The 15,377-nt window shown below is 40.4% G+C and overlaps 2 protein-coding genes and 1 long non-coding RNA gene across 8 annotated transcripts in view; 1 reads left to right on the top strand and 2 right to left on the bottom strand.

Annotated features, from left to right (window-relative positions):
- LOC310903180 (serine/threonine-protein kinase TNNI3K) overlaps window positions 1–2,782 on the bottom strand; it is a 74,486-nt gene extending 71,704 nt beyond the window's left edge. For 2 of the 3 annotated variants that reach the window (XM_083845915.1, XM_083845916.1), the window contains exons 1-2: window positions 2,655–2,782; window positions 1,206–1,351 (exon numbers count right to left, since the gene is read on the bottom strand). In XM_083845915.1, coding sequence (XP_083702041.1) covers window positions 1,206–1,351; window positions 2,655–2,719 — 211 coding nt within the window. In that variant the 5' untranslated portion in view covers window positions 2,720–2,782. Of the gene's footprint in view, window positions 1–394; window positions 1,352–2,654 lie in introns of those variants that run through there. The other variant, XM_083845917.1, reaches the window with a different exon arrangement.
- A 779-nt stretch (window positions 2,783–3,561) lies between these two features.
- LOC310903188 lies at window positions 3,562–9,813 on the top strand. Its single transcript, XR_014587343.1, has 2 exons — window positions 3,562–3,680; window positions 5,474–9,813. It is a non-coding gene; the product is annotated as an uncharacterized lncRNA (long non-coding RNA).
- FPGT (fucose-1-phosphate guanylyltransferase) lies at window positions 9,381–14,840 on the bottom strand. 4 transcript variants are annotated; one of them, XM_083845918.1, is made up of 4 exons: window positions 14,686–14,839; window positions 14,378–14,545; window positions 12,831–12,923; window positions 9,381–12,000 (listed from the first exon to the last, which is right to left on the bottom strand). In XM_083845918.1, exons 1-4 carry the CDS (start codon window positions 14,762–14,764, stop codon window positions 10,550–10,552), a joined length of 1,791 nt encoding a protein of 596 aa, XP_083702044.1. In that variant the 5' UTR covers window positions 14,765–14,839; the 3' UTR covers window positions 9,381–10,549. The 4 variants fall into 4 exon arrangements, with proteins under 4 accessions (XP_083702044.1, XP_083702045.1, XP_083702046.1 ...); XM_083845919.1 differs by lacking the exon at window positions 12,831–12,923 and having other exon boundaries at window positions 14,686–14,840; XM_083845920.1 differs by lacking the exon at window positions 14,378–14,545 and having other exon boundaries at window positions 14,686–14,825.
- Between the last annotated feature and the right edge of the window lie 537 nt (window positions 14,841–15,377).

The following is a 15,377-nucleotide window of genomic DNA, read 5'->3' as shown; positions in this document are numbered from 1 at the left end:
TGAATCCTTATCAGAAATATTTTTAATTTGTACAAGAGAAAACTTTAACCATAGGTTGCATTTTTCAATTCTTATTACCTAAATCTTAGCATAGACACACAGCATAGAAAGACCAAAGTTTTAAGTTTTTTCTAATGAATTATGAGTTAAATCAACACAATAAATTAAGCTAATATGATCTTACATGATAGCACAAAGAAATTTAATTTACTAGCTTTTTGTCTTTTACAGACTGCATATATGATTTGGATTATTCAATGTAAACTAAGAACAATATAACACCTTATCCGTGAACTCAAGAGTAAATTAGCAATGAGTTATTTCATCAAATATGATTTGTTTCTTGTAGATGGAGGTATGGTATATTGTATTTAAAAAAGCCAACATTAATTACCAGTACAAGTTTGGGTTGGTCTAGATTTATAATTTCCCATTTGTTCAATGTATCTTCTTTGTTTCAGCAAAGTCTTGCAGTAATACGATTCCTTGTTCAAGAGCAGTGACAGTCCCACTGAAAAATACTTTGATAGTCTCTGGCTAAAAATAAACCCTGCGCCAAATGGAATGTCATGCAACAATGACACAGAGCAAAGCAGTGTGTGCTGTCAAGTGTAAAAAAACAATAAAGGTACCTAATCAGCTTGTTTAAATATCTACTGTCTGTTTCAACAGAAATATTTGCGTTCATCTGTTGAATACCTAAAACTGGTGTGAAGGAGGTGAGTTGGCAGCTTGCTCCCAATTTTGTACAGAAAAAGGAATTTATGAAGCTGACTCCCAAGCATACTTTCAGGATCCCCAAGGCATGCTGAGGGTCCTTAGTTTGAAGAGGCTAGAGATGATCTCAACTCTTAACATTAAAATGTATTATAACATACAGAATGGCTTTGGAACTTCTGGGTATTTTAGTCATGAAGTGTAAATTGTATCATATCAGAGAGTACTGACTTCTTGCACTTAAGTAATATTTGTACGTGTTGCTATGCCAAGAAAGTCTCACTGAATTAAACTAGAAAATGAGTTTGCTGTCAGGAATTCAGTACGTTTACTTGGCATTCTTCTGTCCTTATGTGAAGAACCACCACAGAGCTCCAGCCCCTTCACAACCACAGGCAGCATCAGCTCTACAGGCTAACATGTCCATCAGACTGCTAATGAAAGACTTAACCTGGAGAAGACTGGGCTGGTACCTCTTTCAGACTTACTAAGAATGAAGGAGACTCCTGAGTTTGTTGTGCTGCGGGTCCTGCTCCAGATAGAATTTCCCCAGAAATGAAGGAGGATGTATCTGAGTGAGCTGCTTTCCTCACACTCCAAGCAGACCATGGACAAGACAGCTGAGGGCCAGGATCTATATGAATACATAAATAAATGCTGTGCTCAATCTAATTTGTTCTGTTTGTTATTATATTAGTTTGGACCCAATGTCACAATAATGTAGGAAAAAACATGATCCAGCTAGGTTGAACAGTGAACAGAGCTCAACACAAACACAAACAAACCATGACACAATGAATCTAGACTGAGTGCACAGATGATTCTTCCGCTTAAGGACCCAGAAAGAAGACCAATTAATTGCAAAATAGTATTGCTTTTCACTCACATAAACTGAATCTCCTTGGTAATCTGCTTAGCGCAGGTGTGCTCGTCGGTTGTTTACCCCCTTCATATCCATTTACCTGTTTCCTATCAAATGGAACCACTTTAAACTCATTTTCCCAGCACGTTTTAGGATTTGTGCTGTTTTCTGTATCTCTCTTTTCCTTCTTTTATTGCTTTTTAAAATGTATTTGATATATACATTATATATATGTATGGTGATATGTATACATATATATATATGTGTGTATATATGTTTAAAGTCTGTTGATTGACCTTGGCAGCTGTTCTGTTTAGTTTTCTGTTAAGGATTTCTGGCAAGAAGATAAGTAAATATAATACACATACGTGAAATCTTCAACTTGCTGCACCCCACTGTAAACAAACTTGCACTCCTGTGATAGTTCCTGACACATCACGAGCTCATCCATTTATTTGCACTGATTTACACATAAAACCATGGATGTATTTCAGAAGACTTTGAACTGTTTTGACAATATGCCCTGTGATATGCAACCAAATATTTGCAAAAAGGCACCAGCCTCTTAACCGATACTCCTCATTCAGTTGCCAAGCAACCAGAAGAGCTGTAAATACAGCACAGCAAAGGGTGTCTGCTCTCCCGCTACTTTTATTAGCTTAGTGATGTTTGTTTTTCTTCAAATTTCTAAAAGGCAGCCATGGCTGTGCAGCCCAAGACAAGTTTTTGGCCACCTCCCCTACCCATTAGCGTGCTATGGTAAAAAGGCCTGCCAGGAGACCCCAGCACACATCTATTTCCATGGTCTGGATTAAGGAACTCAGTAACAAGCTTTTTTTCTTTTTACATTAACGGAGCTTTCTGAGCGTTTTGTGATTCATTCATGCACAACAGTTTCAATCTTAAGGAATTTTGCCTTAGATTGTCAAATAAGACAGATCTGCCTATTTCTTTGTCACCAGTGCTCTTAGGAGCAGCTCTGGAAGAGGGGCCTGCAGCTGGAGCAGCCAGAGGTTGCTGGCTGACACCGGGTGTCAAAATGGCTGCCACTGCTGCGTGCAGTTCGACTACCTACCTCTCAGGTGTGTGAGGCTCGGCGTTTTCCCCATTTCCACTGTGCGCATGTCTGCACTGCTGCATTTTGCCCTCTCCTTGCTTCTGTGCACAAGCGGTGTGGTTGAAGGCAGCTGCACCAGCTTTGGATGTCTGGAAAGGCTCTGCCTTCAGCCATGCTGCGCTGCATCAGCCTACGTGCCCACAGCACTCCCTCACACGCCGACGACCGAGGCGCTCCTAGCAGCCCTGGCCCTCAGGCAGGTGGCCGCCCCCCAGTGTCCATCCTACAGCGGGTCCGTGGAAGAACGGCCATGTGGCGTGATCAAAGTCAGGAGAGGCATGCCTTGTTCCAGACTTTTCCAGTACTATGGATGAAAGCAGTCTGCTTTCACTTTTGTAAACAGCAACAATATTGTTCTTTTTTGTAAAAGCCTGAGGTTTACAAAAAAAAAAACCCTTGCAGTCAAGGACATAAAAATATAACCCTCTCCCCACAACCCCCTGAACATTCCAGGACGTGCCTTGTGGCTTGATCGCTGCATCTTCTCTGCCCCCACAGGGCTTCCTGCACAGAGCAGCTGAGGACGATGCCCCAGCTGCCCGCTTGGCCTGGGTGAGCCGGTGAGAGATGCTGGGCAGCACAGAGTAGCGGGCTCGGCACCGGGTGGGGAACTTGCCATGGCGGTCACTGCACGCACAGCTGGCTTGCAGAGGGGCTTGGCTTCACCCGGCGGTCAGTTACAGGCTTGGAGGCACAGTAGGACCCAAACTGGAAATTTGTCAGTTCAGGTAGAAATCATGGGATAGTCTGAAACAGGTCCATGACAGCTCCTTGGCCCAGGGATCCCCCTTTTTTGGCTGGCTCTGGTGCTGCAGCTCGTGCTGCCTGTGGGGGACATCCCGGGGCTGCTGTCAGTGCCGTGCACAGCGCTGCTGTCTGCAGGCCTGCTCCTGCAGCTGATGGGGCACTGCTTAGAGGGAAAAGGCTTTCAACAGCATCTAAACGCAAGGCAAGGCGAGGTGAAGCAAAGCCAGAAGCATAAAGGTGAGGTGGGAGGTGAGGTAAGAAGCCAGGGGCTGAAGAGCAGAAAATGCATTACACTACAACAGCATTATAAAGTAACAGCACGTAAATTCCATGAGACGGATGTAAAATTATTGGCTTTGAAAGATGCAAATAACGTGCGTAGTATTTGTTCTCTAATTCTTTCTACATCATGAAGTTAGGTAAAAAAAACCATCAGCTTCTATAGTATAATTTTATTCACTGTTTGCAAATGTGAGTAGGTGAATGTTCATTCATAGAGACACTCAGGGTGAACGGTAACTCATATGGACGCTCAGGGAAGATCAGCTTTTGACTGGAAACTACAGCAAGGGAGCATAATGCAGTGAGGCAGTTAAGTCAACATAACTGTTTAGTTCATCAGTATTACACTTCTGAAAACAATTAACAGGTGAATTCTTGAAACATTCACATCATTGTCCCTGAGAAGCAGTTGCAGAATAATTGAATATATGGGTAAAAAAAAAAAAATTAAAACATGCAGAACCTGTTAACTGACTATTTGCAAACAAACAAAAAAGGAGTAAATACATCTACTACTGTGTTAGGCAATTTCTAATTAACATGTATACAAGTAGCACTAACATGTCAAAAGCAATTTTTTTTCACTGTGTATTGTATTCAAATGTAATGTTTACAGAGTATTCAAGCGTACAAATTCATTTGATTAATTTTTAGAGGTTTTACTTCATTTTGCCTGTATGTTTGGAATGTGCAGCTGTCATGCCCGATCTTACAGGGTACCATGCGCAAAATTCTTTTCCCATTTCTGGGTTTAAATGTCCTTCTTAGGGAGGCCCTACAGGACTAAATCTTTTGAAATGATTGTTATTTAAAATTAATTAGAACATATTCATATCTATCATTTACTTAAAGAGTAAATTTACTGTAAGCTGCTCCTGTACATTTCCATGTAATTGTGGTAACATTCAGATATGTCACAGAAACTGAAATGGACATTAAAATAAAACATGTTATTATAAAAATAAAGCAGAAGGAGCTCAATAGTCCATATAATGAAACAGGTGTTTACAACAGCTTCCATGTGACAGTGGATTAAAGGAAGTGTACAGAAGACTAGTACTGCTATTTTTGTTATCAAAATACTACAGTGGCATTTGCACAGGGATTAATCTTCCACATGCGCAGAGAGGAGAAAATGAATCTATTATATCAGAGATTTAGGAACATGAAGCTGGAAATGCTGAGCAGCACTAACTCCTTGTCCAAGTTAGGCATTTTTTTTTACATTTTACATTTTACCATTTACATCACTTACTGAGAAGATTAGATTAAAAAAAAATCGATGCTTACTTTAATATCATTATGTTATGATCATATCCATAATTGTTTCCTAAGGATGTAAATTTCTTTTGAGATCCAAATGATGGAACTTTCTTTCTTAACTCAGTTCCCCAAATTCCTCTGGCAAAGATAACTTCCAACTGCTCTTGTTTATTTATTTATTTCAGCTGCCTTCCCTTGTGTTCTTTTTTAAGTGCCCAATTGCCCTGATTTCAATTTCCTGCCTAAAAGCTTACTGAAATAATCCCCTTCTCTCAAATTTCATAATATAATATATACAATATGGCTAAATCTCTGTTGATTATAGCATGCTCTGAAAGCAGACAGGGAAATCATTAAGATGATGTTCACTATGAGGCCTATTATTGCACAACAGAGCAAAACTAATTGAATAAAGAAAGCTGACATGAATAAAATGATTAAACATTCATCTTGGCTTTTTTTTTTTTTTTTTTTTGAGACTGTAGCAGCCTCAGTTGCACTTCAGCATGGATGAAGACAGGCAGTGACCTAGAGGCCCATAGAAATTCTGCATCCATCTAGGAAACTCAACAATCCTTCCTCAAAAGTAAACTCCAGGTTTCAATAGATTCCTCTTGTTCTTAGAAAGTTTTACCTGACTGTCATTTTCAGTATTGCACCCTTCATTAATCAGACTGGAGGAAAATCATAAGCCAGGATTCCACAGCGAGTCATTTTCTGAATCTGGTATTAGAAACCAGCAATCCCTGAATTACAGAACCACAGAATGGCCGAGGTTGGAAGGGACCTCTGAAGACCATCTAGTCCAACCCCCCTGCTGAGCATGACAACCTAGAGCACATTGCGCAGGATGGCATCCAGGCGGGTTTTGAATATTTCCAGAGAAGGAGACTCCACAAACTCTCTGGGAACAATTATCTTACTGTTAAATTTTACTGTGTGCCCTTGGACAAGTCTCTCAATTGCCCTGAGATATGTTTATTTCAGCTGGCTGAATAAGAAAAATGTTGTCAACTGCCTTAACAGTCAAATTGTGAAAGATCAGCTAAACTTTGTAAAATTCAATATAAATAAAATAGATATATGTATTTTGTACATCAGTCTTAGATTATTATCATCAGGAACTTTCCAGTCTGAATTCCTTTTAAATTTAGTGAGATTTCATCACATTATAAGATATCCATTGCGTTAAGGACTATAATTTGTTTTAGGTAAAGAACATCCACACTACACATGTAGCTGTAATACATACAGTAAAGAATTATTTAGTGCCTAAAGAAAGACGTTATTTTTCAATTGTGTCATCAAGGATAATGTCACTTCCTCTCTCTTCTTCTCTTGACAAAAATATCATGTTAATTCAGAAGTGACATTACATCCATCATAGACTAAACATTCTCCCTGCCACTACTCTGTTCTGCAGTTCTCACACTTTCTTTGCCTACTAATCTCCTGCTCATCCTTTCCTCAATCAACATGCTTCCCAGGGCAAAGTCCTGCCCCCTGCTTAAATCACAGGCAAAACTCTTAGTGACTTCAATCAAACACAGAATTCATTCCAAGTTTTCAGATTTTATTCTAAAGCTGATACCGCAAATTCAACAAAACTAGCTACTTGCTGTAGCTTGACAGGATAAATCCATGTTGCAGCATTTAAAAGTCTCAAAGAAGCCTGCAAAAAATATGACTCATCTACCAAAGGCTTTCAACAAAAATAATCAAGTTCAATGGATGTGTATTTTAATCTTTCATTTAGACTAGCCATTGACAAATGTATGGCTGGATTTCCAATACCATTATCAATCTTCATGCAGTAATATTATCATGGCATGGTCCATTTTCCTCTATTTGTTAGAATGTTTCCACAACTTTCTAATCTTCTACTTCACAACAATGATTTCATTGAAAATAAAAAAAGCCACAAAGGGTTATGGATACATTAGAAATTTAATGGGCAAACACACAGTTCCTGTGGCTCAGTGGAAAACAGTGGAAGCTTATCCATAAAAAGTACTTATAAATAAATGTGGAATCCAAGAATGAAATTACAGAACATGTATGTGAACATGCACACAACTAACTCTATATAAAAAAATACAGGAAAATTATAAAAATAGTATTTTAACACAGAGCTCTGTTTAATGTTTTTCATACATATTACAATATATTTGATTTTAGTTTAAAAAAGAAAAATAATACAAATACAGATATTTCAATATCTGTGGAATAAATTCATTCATTCTACTGACATGACTGATGGCTAATATTGACCAAAATTTGCTTTCCAAAATTTTAGACAAGAATATTTATTGCAGAAGGAAAGTGTGGAATGGCATAAAGACTTAAAGCAGAGTAATGTTTCTTACCTGGAAGGTCAAATATATGCTTATTCAATTATAACAGTATTAGCTAGCATGTCTCAGAGGATAACATTTTGTGCAGGACTGTGAGTAGAGGTGGTCATTTCTTACCTTTCTGGCCTGCAGCCGGTCCAGCACATCTGAGTGGTTCAAGGAAGGTCAGGAGCACTCCGAGAAAGGAATTCTGAGAGAGAAATACTCCAATACCTCCTTCTTTTCCTTGTGCACTTGGTGGACTGACAGAGGCAGCTTGTTGACCCAGGTGCCAACCATGACAGTGTAAGACTTTGGCCAGGTCTCCGCTCCTTCCTTATTTGTGTTTGCTGGGAAGGAACACTGCCTATAAGACCACACCAGCTGCTATTTCATCATATCTACCCCAATACTATGCAAAACTGTTCAGTAAGTGTACTTTTATTTTTACTTTTTTTTTTTTTTTCCCCATTACTTATGTGTCAGAAGCAAATCCATTTCCCATTTATACCCAGGTTGCTTTCAGCAATGAAATACATGGTACTTACTACTTTGTAGATGGCATAAGAAAGATGCCATTAGGGAATTCAGTCAGCAGGGAGACAAACATTGTAATAATGAAGTTACAGGAAGCTCGATAAAAAAAATCAGATAATATTTGTCCTTCTTTACAATACTGAGCATTAAAATAAGAGTGACTTTGAAAAGCAGGCCAAATTACTACCTGATTTGGCATCTTTTCCCCTATCTTTGATTATAATCCAAACCTCTTCTTCCTTCTGAAGCAACTCAACACAGGATATTTTGCTAGTGTGATTAAATTATCAGCTTTAGAAGTGCTTAGAATTATCAGAGCACTCAAATTGTTCATAAATAGAACTTGCAGAGTTTTATGAGAGAAATTTTCAATCGGTTGCAAAATATGGAAAGAAAACTGAAAACAACATTATTCTCTGGGAGAAACCTGAAGTGTTAACAGAATACATGTGGATGTAAGAAAAACTAACCAAAACCAAAGTTCAATGCCAGACCTCTGAAAAGTATCTGCCACAGCCTATTGTCAGTTATTATGCAGCTATTACACATAGGTATGCTGAGAGAATTTCAGGTATCCTGAAGTGATAGGGAACCTGGAATGATAAAGTAACTGTAGCAGTTAGTTGCTGGGAACATTTTGGAAAACAAACAGAATCTTACACTCCAAGTAGCAATAGAATGGACAAGTGGAACAGGTGTCCTACCTCTGACAGCACATTGAAGATGGAGTCCCCAGAAATGAGAGTAGTTCAGTAAAAGCAAACGGAGCTAACCTGCAGAATGACTGCACATCCCTGGCTGGGATGGAGTTAACTTTCCCTGCAGCAGCCCGTACAGACTGTACTCGGCACCTGTAGCTAGAACAGCACTGGTATAGCACCAGCGTCGTGCCTGCTGCTGAGCAGTGCTGGCACAGCCTCAGGACTCCCTCCAGACCACCCCCAGTCCCCCACAACCCCAGCAGGTTGGGGGTGTGCAAGAGGTGGGGAGGGGACATCAGCAGGGCGGCTGACCTAAACCCACCCGAGGGATATCCCACGCCGCACAGTGCCACACTCAGCAGTAAGATGCGGGAAAGGGGGAGGAGAGGGGAGGCTCTCATTATGAAGACGACTGTCCTCCCAAACAACCACTACGCCTATTGAGGCCCTGCTTCCTGGGACATGGCTGAACGTTGCTTGTTGATGGGAAGTAGAGAGTAATTTTTTTTTCCTCTCTGTGCTTTTGTGAGGCTTTTGCTCTTTCTTTCTTTTTTTTTTTCCCCCCTCTTCCCTTCCCCTTTAATTAAATTATTCTTATCTCAACCCATGAGGTTTTTTTTTTTTATTTCCAGCATACTTTCTTCTCCACTTCTTCTTCTGAGGAGGGGGAGTGAGGGAACGGTTATGTTGGGAGTTCAGCTGCCCAGTAAGGTAAAACCACCAATGCGGCTCAAAAAAGAGAAGCTAAACTGAATCCTGACTTTGGGAGAATTAGGGGTCAATTTCTTTCTCCATTAAAAAGGAGACTGTACAACACAAAATGAAACATGAAAACCCACTGATAAATGCAAGAGAAAAAGATGCATTATGTTGCTGTCAAATTACAGTTACAGAATACACAACACATTCTTAATAATGTGAAATGGAAAAAATAAAAAAGCAGTCATTACAGAAGACAAATTAAAAATAAATGATTTATCTGAATATAAACTTTGTGCAAACCTTTTTTCACCTTGTATTACAAAAGCATGGACTGATTACTTACATAATGAACTGCTGAAAATAATGTGAATGAATACATACATAGGCTTGTATGCTCTCTGTGAATAGCATTTTTGTGGTGCCACGACCTAAGACAGAATATGGAGCTAGATGGAGCAATAGAAACCAAAAGATTTCTGTTTATCGTTATTACACGGTAGGTAATATTATCTGTTTCCCCAAAGATGTGCATTGTGGTACCACTCAAAATACTTCATCTCTCTGTTGTTTAGTCCACTGGTCTGCATGAGGATTAAACATCACTCCAAGGACTCTGACAGTTCAGTTTAGAGAAGTGCAAATTTGCCCATGACATGTATCAGTATCTCGGTGGATAACAAAAAGTTGATAGCTGCCCACTCAATCTAACACCTCCCAAATAATTAAACAGTAATCCCCACCCCACGAAAGTGGCCATGGCACCAAGCCTGCTGGAGTTCAAGTGTTTGGACAATGCTCTTGGACATATGTTTTAAATTTTAGTTAGTCCTGTGTACAACCAGGAGGTAGACCCTAAGATTGTTGCAGGTCCCTTCCAACTCAGGATATTCTACGTTTCTACAAAAAATTGACATGTCTTGATGGCAGGTATTGACCCCAATGTTATTACTCATAAGGGAAAGGTTGATTTCTCACGCAAATACTTTTTCTCTGACGAAAAACAGTAAGTACAAAAAAATACAAAATTAAAAAAAAGGAAAGAAAATTATTAATGCTTCGATAGGATGTCCCGATTAAAAAAAATAAAATCAATTTACCTATACCTATTTGAAACACTATTGTAAAAAGGCAGTAGGAACAGTGAGAAACATAAATTACTGCTAAACTATATCATGCTGTTAGAGCCAATGAGAAGATCTGTGTACTTTTTCCTTATGATTATTACAATCTGGGAAGTAATACATCATCCACAATGAAAGACAGGAAATTTCTTCAAGTACCAATCCTTCTACAAATCAGATTTCTCTTTTTGTCTTTGTAGACAGATTTCATCATAAATTTGATTCCTAAATTTCAACATATCTTCCACATCTTTGTAGGAAAGCATTTCTTCAACAGACAGGAGCTTAAAGCCATGCAATTTAAAAGCCGACTTGTGCTGCACAGAATTTAACATGTTTAATGACATTCTAACTGATTCACTTAAACTAGAACAAACAGGAAAAATCCTAGCAGTCCACAACCCAAACTGGGTATTATCACTGGAGAAGAGCTGGTTTGAAACCTGTACACCCCAGAGGTCCAAGCATTCTAGTAAGCTGACCCCAAAAAATTGTAGTGAATATATATCTGAAAGCAATTTCACACTCTTTTTCAAGTCATCTTCTACACTAAATACCATACTTGCATACTTTACTTGATCATCAATTTTTATACTCAATGAACACAGGAAACAGTTTGAAGGTATGTCTACTTTCAAATTTACATAGGATCCACTAATAATGCAGTTCTTCCCTACTAAGACTTCAGGTCCAATTCTAGAGTATTCAATAACGGATCCAGGTCCTATAAAACACCCAGGCTCAAGTATGCTTTGAATGACACTTGCTGATCTATCCAAGGTCTCAGCTTTGTCTGAAAAGATGCTAAAAGCCTCAGACAGTAAATCAAGCTCAAATTTCAGTTTGCTATCAGATGTAAAATGAAACAAGTACTCCTGAGTAGTTCCAATGTGATAAAACTTAGAGTTGTTTAAGACTATAACATTAAGTGGAGTTCCTTTCAGAACAGAATATAGCTTCTGCCGTACTTCTACTAACTGCGATTCCTCTTTTGTGACGTTACTTGTATTTTTTGTGTAATCTTGAGTGGCTCCAGGTCCCAGGGCCTGAAGGAAGTCACCATATGCATCTATTTCACAGCAAAGAGTATCCATCTGCTTATAAAATATCAATAATTGTTTTGCAATGCTGTGATCCATGTAAAATATACTGTCTGTATACACACACTCTGAGTCCATTTCTGAGTCACTGTGGTCTCCAGAGGAACATGGCTGAGAACAATTCCCTCTTACACATACTGCACCACACTGGCGCATTGTCTCAACATCAGGCTTGTGTAGGAAATGATGGCAAGATGCGTATTCAAGTCCTCCTTTTCCTGAAAAACTGGATGGATCTAAAACAAACACTCCATGAGTGGTCCCAACTGTCAAATCTGAAGGGTGAGCTAAAGCAGTAAATCCAGGTTTATCAAATGTGATTGTTTCTGCAACTCCAGTGCTGTAAAGTTCTATGTCATCTGAACAAGTAATGAGAATTCCTGGTTTCATGTGACTGGGGAAATCAATGTACATAGCAAGCTTAAGCTCCAACATCTGGTAAACAGGATCACCAAAAGGCAAAGCTGTGAAAATCTTCCCCAGTGCACTTGCATTTGGTAAACGTTGACTATAACCACCTGAAAAAAAAAGACATTTTTAATTACAGAGTATATATACAGTCTCTTAAGAAAGTGTAAGTAAGCATAAACAAAACCTGTACGGCTACATAGCTTGATCATATACTATGTATTCCTTAGAAAATGTCAGATTTTTAAAAAATCATCCTTCTTCTTAAACATTTCTCAAGGCAGATCTGACCTTATGTCCAAAATTTAGTATGTCTTAAGTAGCTTTTATTTAAACAGTTGTTGATTTCATTACCTTTACTTTGCTTCAGAGCTGGAATCTGAACCGTGTGTCTATTAACTAAAGTGACGAAATCAAATGACTCCTGCTCTTTGCTTGAAAATAAAGAAAAAATGCCTCAAAGCAATTTTAAATCAGAGATGAGTCAAATAAGCAGCAATTTGGTAAGGTGACCGGTTATTACCTTGTTTCTTTTTCCTCTGCAAAAGAGACAGAGTTTTCCAGCTAACAGCTTTTGGAAGTGTTCTGACTAGTTGGGTAAGGTGGTAAGTATTCATTCTGTACGTATTTATGAGGACCCCCTTGGGCAGACCAGGCTGCTTAAACTGGCATGTCAAGGCAGAAGATTAATTTAGATACTTTGAATTACATTTTCTTCTCCACTGACTGACTGAACAACTTAAATATTGAAAACAAATGCTTAAGTGATGGCAACGCCTCCAGAAGTTTCAGCTGAAATTCAAATGATCAGATCAGCGATGTTTGGGATTATTTTTCTAAGGGAACTGTATTTCAGAACTCTTATTACTTACCTGCCAACATATTTTTTTAAAAATAAAAAGGTATGATTTAAAAGTGTGGCATGTCAAACAGTATTTACCAGAATGAATTAGCAGCACAATAAAAGAAGTCCATTTATCACCATAGAGATTCTCTAAGCACTGGAGAACATGAAGTGTTGATCCACCATTTCCTAAAGGAAGAAATATTTTATTACCGGCTGAAAAGAACACCAATAATGTATGTATTGACACGTGAAGCATACTGGGATCTGGTGCTATGGTAGGGTGATCAGGTATTGTTTTTTAAATGTTGCTTCATTCTGCTGTAGAAAATAAGCTGTGATTTGTTTTTTAAAAGTCCTCGTGACTGCAGAGATAATTTTTTTTAACAAACTGTAAATGGATGCACAGATATCCATCTGAAATTTCCTCAACCAGTTCTGACAGCATAGTCTTTCTACTGCACCACAGTTGATAAAATCATACAAAGATGATGGACACTCACTCAGGAAACTCTGCACTCAAAGAGAAGGGCACCTCGAACAGGCAGGTCTTGTGAAAAGGCATGCTTTTTCCTCCTATTCCTTCTCTGAGCAACCTCAGCATTTGAAGTGTTTCATCATTTCAACAGGCCATAACTTGCCAAGAAAACTGGCTCCAGCATGAAACACGTCACACAAAAGTTCACTAGTGAGTTGATGCAAGCTTTCCAAAGTATTTTTGACATTTACAATAAGGAAATGAGGGAAAAGTATAATTGTTTGGGATTTTTTTTTTGGTGCTTCTACAACTTAGAACAGCTGGATTGCTGAAAACTAATCCTTGCCTACTATTTTATACTGCAGATATACTACTGAGATTAGTTACCTTCTACAGCAAAGTGAACTACTTATTATAGGATGACATTATGGATAGTAAGACTACTTTCTTCTAGGTTTTTGTTGCACAGTGGTTAATGTATTGGAATAGAATCAGTTTAAATTTATCAGGTTAAGCTAAGTAGTAAGAATTTATTAAAAAACAACCAAACAAAAAACCACCATGAGTTAGTGATATTCTGTATTCTATATGCGGAAGAGTGCCCTACGGCATCATCAACATATCCTCACTCAAAACCACCATGATAGAGTCCCAGTTACCACAATGGAAATTTTAATTGCCAGAACATACTTACACGCAGTCCAAAAAGCACCAAACCCGTGATGTTTGCAGCTGTGCACGTGAATCAAAATAACATACTATGTAATGATGCGGAACCTACTTTTGTATTCCAAATAATACTTAAAGTTTTAGCAGATTTTGGAGCCCTTCCACTGCAAGAGGCAGCCGTCACAGCACTTAAACACAAAGCCGACTTCTGCCTGACTGAAAGTGATCATAATTATATAAGCACAGGATAGAGGAATAAGAAAATGGAATGACTACACAGGGCATTAAGTGAGTACAACTCACGCAACGACCTTTGCAGGAACTAGCGTCAGAGCAGTCCTATGCCCAGCGGGATCCTGATCGCTGGGGACTGACCAGAGCACCACGGGGCCCCTCTGTCCCTCTGCAGCCAAAGCGACCTTCCTGCGCAACGGACCGCCCCATGAAATCCTGCTCCCCGCCACGGCACCGAGAAAGCTGGCCATGAAATGCGCACCGATTTTGGGTCCCGGTGGATCCACAAAGACGTGGTACCGCACGCCCAGAGGAAGCTGCCCTGCCGCCAGCTTCGCGGCCAGCTGCCGCCGGTACGCCAGCTCCTGCTCTCCGTCGGCGGCGGTGATGGCGACGAGGTCCCAGAACTCTCCGGGGCGCACGGCTCTGCCTGCCCGGCGGAGCGGAACCCGGGTCAGAGCCGGGGCCGGGGCCGGAGCCGGGCCCGCCTCCCGGCGCCGCGGGCCCCGAGCGCTGCCCACCCCCGCGGCCCCCCGCCCCGCCGCCCCCGGCCCGCCTCCGCCGCCCCACCTCGGAGCGCGCCGAACCGCGCCAGCCGCCGCCCCGTGGCCTCCCGCCGCGCCGCGCTCCGCTCGCCCGCCGCCGGCATGGCTCCGCGCCCCGCCCGGCGCCGCTGCGGCCTAGGCGGAAGAGCCGGGCTCGGAGCGGGGCCGGGGCCGGGGCCGGGGCCGGGGCCGGGGGCGGGCCGGCGGCGCGGCGGGGCGGGAGCGTGCGGCGGCCGCAGGCAGCGGCGCTGCTCGGTGCCCGGCTGCTGGGGCCCGGGCCGCTCCGCTGCGCTGGGGCCGAGCGCACAAAATCTCGCCGTGTGTAAATCCTACCGTAAAAGTAGCTCTAAAAGCGCTGCAGGAGGTGTTGAAAAGCAGCTACGTAAAAAAATTAAGGATTTTTTTTTTATTTATTATTTTTTAAAAAAAGGTTGCCAAAAAATCCATAGTTCTTCTATGTCTGTAGACTGCTGGCAGAAGATTAAATAAATAAATACTCCACCACTGCTCTTTCAGTTTGGGACTTTATGTGATGCATGTGATGCATTTTTGTTTTGAGCTCCTGGTCATTATTCAGACTTCCTAAAGCATCTGTTTGCATTTGCTAAAATAATCAAAGTCTGTTACTGAATCCAACTATTCATGGTAATCATTCTTTTTGTACTTATTTCAGATTTATGCTTATTCATGCTTTTACTAGTAATAGTTTAGAATCTG

This window comes from Anser anser, assembly GCF_964211835.1.
Source record: "Anser anser genome assembly, chromosome: 8".
In the NCBI taxonomy this organism is placed as follows: Eukaryota; Metazoa; Chordata; class Aves; order Anseriformes; family Anatidae; genus Anser; species Anser anser.
The sequence above is the reverse complement of the archived record's forward strand: the minus strand, read 5'-3'. Positions and strand labels throughout refer to the sequence as shown.